This window comes from Oenanthe melanoleuca, chromosome 1, assembly GCF_029582105.1.
Source record: "Oenanthe melanoleuca isolate GR-GAL-2019-014 chromosome 1, OMel1.0, whole genome shotgun sequence".
NCBI classification, from domain to species: Eukaryota; Metazoa; Chordata; class Aves; order Passeriformes; family Muscicapidae; genus Oenanthe; species Oenanthe melanoleuca.
In genome coordinates, this window is record NC_079333.1 from 9908970 (window position 1) to 9918682 (window position 9713).

General features: G+C 42.3%; 1 protein-coding gene across 1 annotated transcript in view; it reads right to left on the reverse strand.

The window, feature by feature from the left end:
* The window catches only part of ROBO2 (roundabout guidance receptor 2), a 428840-nt gene extending 419340 nt beyond the window's left edge, over positions 1 to 9500 (reverse strand). Inside the window, exon 1 of the mRNA XM_056497313.1 lies at positions 8581 to 9500. Coding sequence (XP_056353288.1) covers positions 8581 to 8635 — 55 coding nt within the window. The 5' untranslated portion in view covers positions 8636 to 9500. The remainder of the gene's footprint in view (positions 1 to 8580) is intronic.
* Positions 9501 to 9713: the final 213 nt, after the last annotated feature.

Genomic DNA, 9713 nt, shown 5'->3' on the forward strand with positions numbered 1-9713 from the left:
CATTTTCTGAAGTTATTTTCTATACTTATATCTATACACACTTCTAATGATCTCTCCACACAGTTGTTTTGTGGTTTTTAATCTAGATTTACATACAGAGAAAACTGTTCTTAGGCATTTAAACACAGCACTAGATGACAATTTTATCATAGGATCCTCCTATTCTAAATGTTAAGATTTTACCCCATAGATAGGATTTACATATTACTGAATGCTTTGTCTGATCTCATTAGATAAAGACCACACTGCACAGTTTAAGAAGATGAAACAAGTTCAAGCAGAAGAAAAAAAACCAAAACAACAAAGATAGAATTTTGTAATTCAGACATACATCTAAATAGTCAAGTCACACTGAGTAGTTTAAAAATCAAAGCATTATAATCTAAAATCCAGTCTGGTGACAGAACAGATGCATAAATCAAGGATAAAATGCAGCCTGCAGTATTTCTGATAGTTATTCGTTTTCCATTGAAAGTCCTTTGTTTAATAGTAGTTGCCTTGACATAAACCAACTATTTTAGTTAGTCCACTGAATTCTTCTTACACACCATAAAAACATATATACAAAAAGTCCCAGCCAATTTATCACAGCACTTCTGCAGTACATCAGGTTAAAGCCAGCACAGACCTTGGTTCACTGCATCAAACTCCAAATCAGCGTTTTCTTGAAGCCACTCCAAGCAAAACTGGACTAAGACAATTTAACAGAAAAGCTTATTCACTTCATGGTTAAGTGATATTAAAATGCCAGAGCAATGATAAAAGCCTAAACATACAGAGTATGAAACAACCCTGAAGTGTTCAGGGACCAGCACTCTCCTGGTAAGCATGACAGAGGTGCTTTGCTTCCCCATTCATTCACTCATTCATTCATTCCCTACACTATCTAACCCAGCTCCTCTGCTGGGTATCTCTCCCCATCAAGCCATGGACCCAGAATCAGGCTACTATTCCACTCTTTCTCCCAGCTTACAGCACAGTTTCTCTCTCCAGAAAATGGTCAGAGAGGCACAGTGCTACTGTACACACAGCAACAATAAGCATCACCAGGTCTCAAAGGTGACATAATATCTGGAAAGTGAGAAGAAGGATGTACACAGAGATTCTTTTACTGCAGGCTTCTACTAGAGTGACAATCCCAAAGAGATCAAGTTCTCCAGGGAAAGGCAACCCACGTGAAGAAAACATTCTTTTCCAAACTAGCTTGGTCCAACAGCTTTGGTATGCCATTTGAATTTTTAGTAATACTGAAAGAAATTATCCTGTCTATTCAGGATAAAAACAAGCTGTTAAAACTGGCCATTCCATTTGTCATCTGAGCTACAGAACACACAGACCTTGAAGACTGCTTGACAACTCATGATTATAGGGCTTCTCCAGCATTGAATAGTTTTCACAACAGGTTTTTAACTCTTGACATTTTCAGAGCAGTAAAAAAAGTACCTCTGGTACCCTGGCATGAACTGTCCCTCCATTCACTATGGATGAGGAACAAGTCAACTGATGTCAGTTACCTGGCATTTTGGTTTTAAAAGGTTAATTTTTTTCCACTCAGTTTATTTTGTAATCAATGGCAAGTGATTAACACAGCTCGCTGTGTTTTACAACTTGCTGCTGGTCGTTAATTCCTTACTTATTTGTCCAATCTGCATTTATGACAGGCACATCAGAGAGATGCTCTTCTTTCCTTGGCACACTGCACTAAAGCTATAGAGGCAATGCCTAAATACAAATGCAAAGACCATATGCTGCAACAGACAGGGTGGCACAACCATCTAGGTAGTCTCTAATGAGTGAGACCATACTTAGCTCCTGGCATTCTCACTCATCCTACCAGTTCATTTCCATATATCAGACCAAATAAACTGTTCTCCGAAATAATCTGAGGAAAAGTGATGAGAGAAAGTAAAAGCAGGATATGAAGTATAAAGTAGCACAGTGGCAGGTCCTTCACTGTCATCAGACTCAAGAATTCTGCTGGAACTGAAGTGGTAGAATGAAGACTCACTGACAAGGGTAATTTTGCAAGCAAATGCCACATATTGTTTAGAGTGCTTAAAACCAAGCTTGGAATAATATCTTGTGCACCGAGCAATTGAAAATGATGAGGAATAAATCCAAAGATGTTTTGTGTTCTTCCAGTCATCACTTGGGGAAGTAGAACTGAAGGAGTATCCCCACAACCACAACAAATGATAGCACTGGAAGTCTGCAACAGCACCTGTGTGCACACAATCTCGATGGGTTACAAAATACACACTGGAATCACTAGATAAGGGTGACCTTCAGTTATCAGCAAGCCAGAGACACGATGGTTCCTGGTAGAAACAGCAATGCAAACAAGCAACAAAGAATAATGTTTGCCAACCTATCTAGTACATTAGCAGAAAGTTCTCTCACAACCCAATTAAACAGATGCATTAACTCAGGGATCTGCAGACAATAACTATTATTTAGTTAGTTTACAGAAAAAAAAAATCCTCAGGAAAAAAAAAATCAAAAATTACTAAGGGAGAGGGGTAAAGAGTTTAAAGTTCAATGCACATACACAAAATACTTCTGCCAGAACAATGTTTAGATTTATATCCTCACTTCACATTTGTCCAGGACCCAGAGATGAATCTCAGTAAGCCTTGGCCATCAGAGCACAGCAGCTCAATGTAAGTATCAGCAGGTTATTACACAGGGACTACTGGTTAGTTTGTCCATTGTTGCTTACGTATTTATTGATGAAGGCTATTATTTTACTAAAATTAAGAGAACATCTTGGATCTCTTCCATAGCAGCAATGCCAAGATGAGCTGCAGAGGTGGAATTAAAAAGCCATTTTTTATTTAATGAACTTTTGGCTTGAAAAAAGAATACATATCTTTACATACAGACACAGCGCAAGAATAAGCTTGGGGGAAACTCTGTTCTAGTAAAGACTGCACTGTAGAAAGGAGTAACCAGAACTGAGGCATCAATATGCACTTGTACTCTAGTATTTTTTTTAGTTGTTGTAGTGTTGCATAATAATTATGTCAAGACAGACAAAACTGGCACCAACACCAGTCTTTTGTTAAAAAGTTCTCGTGCCTTCACTCAGGGGATTTTGCTCAGGCAACACTGACTCCTTTCCTCATAGGCAGCTCCACACAGTACTGACTCCTTTCTTCACTGGCCACCTAACTCTGCCTCTCACACAGCATCTTACCTTATCTGTCCCTTGCAGGACTGTATGCCCCTTCCTCCCCACAGCACAGCCAGCAGATCCATCCCAAACTGCAGAAAACTCCAGGTCTCAAGCTCCAAGTCCAACTGCAAATCGTGGCCAGCTGACCCACTCTTTTATAACGCCCCACCTCACTGGGCAGGCAAGGCTGTCTCCACTCCTGGTAATCAGTACAGCTGTAATCCACTGGGAATTGCTGCACTATGCTTACAACTTATCTTCCCATAGCGCTGCACATAACAAGAAGCCAACTTCATCTTGTGGGAAGATTACAATGACAGTAAGCCAAGATAACATCGCTTGCTTTCTCAGTGTTTTGTGAACTCAACAGCAACATTCACACAGAGTTCAGTGGTGCAGAATCAGGACGTAAATGGGCCTTATTTAATTATCCATACAACAACGAAGTTAATAACCATGGGTGATTAGCAATTATTTTATTAAGGAAAAACGTCTGAGGTGAGCACAACACTAAACTCAATCTTATTTCTGAACTAATAACTTCAGCTGTTTAACTGTTGTCCACAATTCATAACAGAAGCCAAGTGTGAGAGTAAAGATGGTGAGAACAAAATACACATCTGCACATCTTTATTTCCATACAAATATTTTGTATTCCAAGATCCTATAACTAACAGTCCACATGACTATCCTGTATAAAAGGTATTCTCAACATTGTGTCTGAAGTAGTGATTTGGGATCAGATCCTGTACCCATCCACCTACCAAAACAAATATTTTTGAACATGCAAGATGTGTTCTGTCAAGTACAACTGCAAGAAAACTCATGTAACAAAAAAAGGGTACTGTAAAAATTCAGCAGTTACACATATGAAATGTCTATTCTGTCAGAACCAAAAAGCCAACACATTTTATTTATTTATTTATTTGGCAAGAGCAAACACTTTCTTCTGCCTTCTTTTTGTGAAATAAAGAGATTTTTTATAGAAATATAGAAAAGCACACCAGTAAGGGAGCCTCTTGGCAAGCAACAGCATCAATATCACTGCTAAGTATCCTCCCCAAGGTTGGTGTGAGAGGTGTGAGCCAGATGGCAGCCACGGGAAGAGCAAGCTCTGCCATGCCAGCTGAGATAACAGATAAAACCTGACAGCAGCGTCCTCTTAGGTGGCTGAAACAGAATGCACAGAACCTGTTAGCAATCTATTTAGCCCAGATCAATATTTGAATAGCAATTCAAGGGTAACAAATGGCTAAAAAGCCATTGCATACTCCTCAGTAATTTCCACTAAATGGTTCAGCAGCAGACAGAGCACGTCTCGAATTCAGGGCTATGAGCCCACATAGCTTTGCTATGGAAAAGTGACCCCTGCAAATGGACTTGATTGGACAGACCAGCCAAAGCCTCCCTTCCCTCTCATCACACTTTTTGGCACATGTCCTTGATACTTTCTATGCATCCTTAAAAATGTATTTTAATTCTTTTGTCTACTTTTAAGGTCGCATATCCTTAGCCTGCATTGCTAAAACTCAATTTCCCCGAGCAACATCAATCTCATCATTCCAGACAGTTCCTAATGGAAGGATTATGGTAGTCAGTACTACATAAGGGCTTAAAACCCCCTAATTTCAACTTTTCAGAAAGATTTGTGGAGTATCAGACTATTTCCAGAGCTCCAAATTAGCAAAGACACAAACCAAAGTACCTGGATTATCATATTACTTTTCAAGCAAGTCCATCTCTGGAATTACAATGACAGGGCTCCCTCATTGCTTATCTTCTGCACATAAAAACATATTTTTGCAATGGCAAAAGGAAGAAAGCAAAATCTTAAGATTAATTCGGCAAAACCTGTCATCATAGGCATAGATGCATCCTCACTCAGCAAAGTTTTAAAACCTATGATTAACTTGGAACAAGTATTTAAATTCTTAGTAACTTCAGCAAGACTCTGGCTAAGAGATGGAAGCATTTAAATGCTCTGCAGGATTGGGTCCTATGGAAGAACAAGGTAAAAGAAACAAAACTGCAAACTCTCCAGAATTTTACTTTTAAGGCATTAAAATGCACACGTTCCACAGAAGCAAAGGTTATCCATCAACAGCAAAACTCACATGAGAGACCAGGACCCTGTCAGCTCAAATATTCACTGGAAGAATATACTCCAGCTTTATATGTAAGCCATGTTCTGCAACAGGCAACAGGGACCTGCACAAGGCTAGATATGTAACTCATTGGCATGGAGGAATAAAATAAATTTTAAGAAAATTAAAAGGAAAATAAATACAGAATGCTTCAGACACTACACCATTTCAGATGCACACTCTTCATTAAGAAGTGCTTGTGAAATATATTAATATGATGATAAAATGCTGGTTTTACAGAATCATTCTCATATCTTTAGCACCTTCTCCCATTCAAGAGCATCGCACTTGCAGTTTTCAAGGGACTTAAGGTCAGCTCTGACACAAAAGGTTGTCATTTTCTTTGAAAATACTTTAGGGTCCTACCAGGCCAGGGTCTGGCCCACCAGTACCTGTGTTCACATCAGTTTTTACCTTTTCTGTTAGTATTTGTTCTTTTAAACTTAATTAATTACCAGAAGAAGGAAAACAAAACACAGAACAATGAAAGAACAATCTACTGAACACTATTAAAAATCCACATGTAATCAGCTCTTTAACTCCAGTAGCTAGTGGCTTGCTTAATGTGCAGACTGTCTAGTGGGGTGTTTTGTTGTTTGTTTGGGGGAGTTCTGTGTGTGTTTTGGTATTCGGGATTTTTTGTGCTTGATTTTTTCTTTGTTTGCTTTGTGTCAAGAACAATAACCAAGACTGATAGTTAAAGAAAAAAAAAAAAAGTATTTAAGTTATTCACTCATCGGAGTACAAGAACATGGGCAGGGTTACAGGAAAATCAAAAGCACTATAATAAAACCCCTAAAAATCTACATATGTGTATGTAGCATATGTTTTCTGCCACTTTCACTGAGCTGTGTAATTTTCAGGTGTCCTGAAAGCATGGACAGCAAAAAGTAACTTTAGAAGAAAGAGATTATCATTTTCACTATGCCACTTTTCAGTTACTAAATAAAACTGAACTCAGAGGGAAAAGGATGGTTAACATGCCTCAAATACTACAGTGACTATGTCTGGATCTCTTGCCAAGAGAAAAAACAAAAACACCCAGCCAAGCCTAACAGCAAAACCCCCTCAAACCCAGAAATGCAATAAGAGGTAACTTTCAAACATAAAAAACAAACCAAGGACATATTAAATGAGAAGCCTGTTGGGTTTTGCCTTTTATTCCTAAACTAAAGCATCACAAATAGTGCTGATGTTGATAGAGATCTTTTCAAAGCAACTAGTGGTATATGTCAGCCTAAGATGTGATTGTAATTACTATGCTTCTAAGGAGACAAAAGCACTGTGTGCCAAGCTTGCCTGCCAGTATTTCTTCAAAGCTACTTGTTAGTCATTTCGACAATAACAGCTTATAGCTACTTGGTCATGATGTGCTATCCACAAAGCTCTTTATTTATTTATTTCAGAGAGTTGTTAATGCAGGCAAGCTTGACAGTCTCTGCAATACCTTCTCACAAAACGGGAATATCACATATATTCCGGGGAGCTTCTTGGCCATTTGTTCTAATGGTCTAGCTCTAAATTACCTGCACCGCCCCACCCTCATAAGGCTTAACCAGAACAAACGTTCTACATGTGCTCCCCGTGACAAAACTCGAATAAATTACGTCGTTCCAGCAAGCTGGTTAATTGCATTTGTTTCATATATCTCCAAACAGACTGGTACTTTAATTACATTCTGTAACACCAAGCTACTCTGATGCACTTTGTCACTTCCACTGAGCACTTTAATTGTGTTCCTTCTAGCTACATACAATTTTAAACACTTGCTAATAATTACATTTCTATAACCTGATGTTTGCAGTTTGTACACAAAGACACCTCCAATATGGGTGGTCTTAAAGTTACGGATCTTTTGTTACACCAAGAAAAATAGAGCAAAACATGAAACAAAATCCCTTCAAAACTATGACTGTACTGACAGACATAAGGGTTCTATTAAATCATTTTACAGTTAAAAGTTCTCCTGTTTGTTTTAGCACGTGTATATATTTTGTATCAATTTTCTTGCTGACTGACCAAACCCAAGATTAAACTGCAGAGCGTATCATGGACCCAAGGTAGAACTGCACTTGAATCTGTCCCGATTCTCCTTTGCCTCCTTTCTTGCTAGGGGGTGGTGGAGAAACACCCAAAGCAGCCTGTGACTGCAAACAATAAACCCTGAGCCCTTGCCTCGGGACTGATACAGCAAATGCTGCGAACAGCTTCTTGGAACAAACTTTGCTCTGACACACACACAGAAACACGGAGGCTCCCAGGCACTGCATCCATCTGAAGCCTAAAGGGCTGCTCAGGGCTGCAAGTGCCCGGTGCCAGCCGGGCTGGCTGGGGCCGGCACACCCGCTGTGGAGCTGGGCGCCCGCTCTCAGCAGCACAGCGCCCACCCCTACTCCGAAAGCACTCTGCCCTTGCACTCAAGTCTCGCCCTGCTAAACCGTACTTCCCCAGGATGATAATTTACAGCTCCCCATCTAGCACTTAAACTCGAAACCACAAGAAACGCTGCAGAGCACACCCAAAGGGGGAGGAGGGGGCGGTGTTCATAGGGAAACCCACCCTCTCCCCAGACGTCGCTAAGCTTCACGGCAAAGGCTCCCTGGGGGCAGCTCGGAACGGGGCCGGCGCTGCCGGGGAGGCGCTGCCGCCCCACCTGCCCGGCCCGGCTCGGCTGGGCTGGGCTCGGTTCGGCCCCGCTTGGCTGGGCTGGGCTCGGCGGGGACGGGCGGAGGCGGAGCGGGGCGCTCGGGCCGCGCTGCCAGCCCGCCTCCCTCCCTTCTCTCCGAGGCGCTGAGGGACTCTGGAAACCCGCCAGTCCGCCTCACCTGCACCACAGGCTGGGCTAACCTATTTATTTCATCACCTGGCTCTCCCGGTGGAAAGTTTAACAATAGAAGGCGGCAAAGTAATACCAGCTACAACAACACTCTGCTTCTCCTTTCCCCTTCCCGCTCCCCACCCCCAAATAAAAGATTTATCACGGTAGTTTTTTACTCTTTGCTCGCCACGTCAAGCTGACATTATTCCATTCATAAGCTGCTTTTCCATTAAGTTAGGAGACGGAAGGGCTGCTTATTGGAAACATACATTCTCCCTCTTCCCATCCCTCCCTCCCTCCCCAAATACCATTTTTATACCAGGAACAAACTTAGGGCTCTGTAACGTTAAAGCTTATAATGCCATCCATGTGCTGTCCCAAATCAAATTCAGATGAAGGGGATTTCTGCACAGAAATGACATATCTAAAATAAGCGAACTTACCATAGACTTGAAAAAATGCAAATCCGAAGAGCAGGAGTGGCGTCAGCAGACCCATTTTGACATATTAAAAACAATCCCGATCGCTTGCGAGACCAATTCCACAGAGATTAAAAAAGGGGAGGAAAAAAAAAAAAAAAAAAGGAAATATAAAAAGAGGGAAAAAAAAAAGAAAAAAGTATCCAAAGCCAGTAAGAGGTAGGTCCAAAAGTTTTCAGTTTCCTAGCAGCTACTTAAAGTGGAAATGGAAATCTTCAGTTCAAAAGCTGGAGATGCAAAGGTCTTGAATGTGACACTTTTAGATCCATACAGATTAGAGAAGCAGCGAGTGAGCTCCGAAGGCTTCTGCTTCGCACACACGCTCCTTCCTAAATTCCCACCAATCCAGCCCAAGCAGGGGAATTATTCAAGTGTGTCTAAGACTCTCTTTAGGATCCATGGCAATCCAAAAGCAAGGTCTTTCTTCGGAAGACAAGGAGAGACTCTGAGAAAGGACCTGATTCCTAGAAAGTGCTCCACAAACTTCCCGGCACTTTTCAGGAAAACCATTGGTTTGGTTCGGCTATTTTGCCTTCCTCTCGCCCTCCCCCTACCCCTTTCTCTCTCCCTTTCTCTCCCCAAATCAGTTCAAGCTGCAGAGTTTCTCACTTAACTTCCATAATAGGAACGCCCAGGCAATGTGCTACACGGGAGGGGAACGGCTTGCTTTCTCAGCATCCCCTCAAAAGAAAAATAATAATAATAATTGAAAAAAAAAATATATATCTATAAAGCCGTGTTCCCTAGACCTCCCTCCTCAGTGGCAGCGGAGCGGGAACTGTAGGAGGGCAGGAGCCCGGCGCGGTGGCGGCGGGGGCTGCGCAGCTCGGGGCTCTCCCGCCGCCGCGGCTCTCCCGGCGGCCCCGCACTCCGCGCCGCTCGCCTCGCTCCGCTCCTCTCTCCCCTCCTCTCCCGCCGCCTCCGCCTCCCACCGCCGCGGACACACCGGCTGGCGGGGAGAGGGAGGAGAATGAGCGCGGCTCCCGCGGCTGCCTGGGGAAGGGAGGCTGCGGGGTGTGGACTAAACCACTGCGCTCCACACCCACGCGTCCCTCTCTCTCTCTCTCTCTCTCTCTCCTCGCGGGGTAGGGAGATGG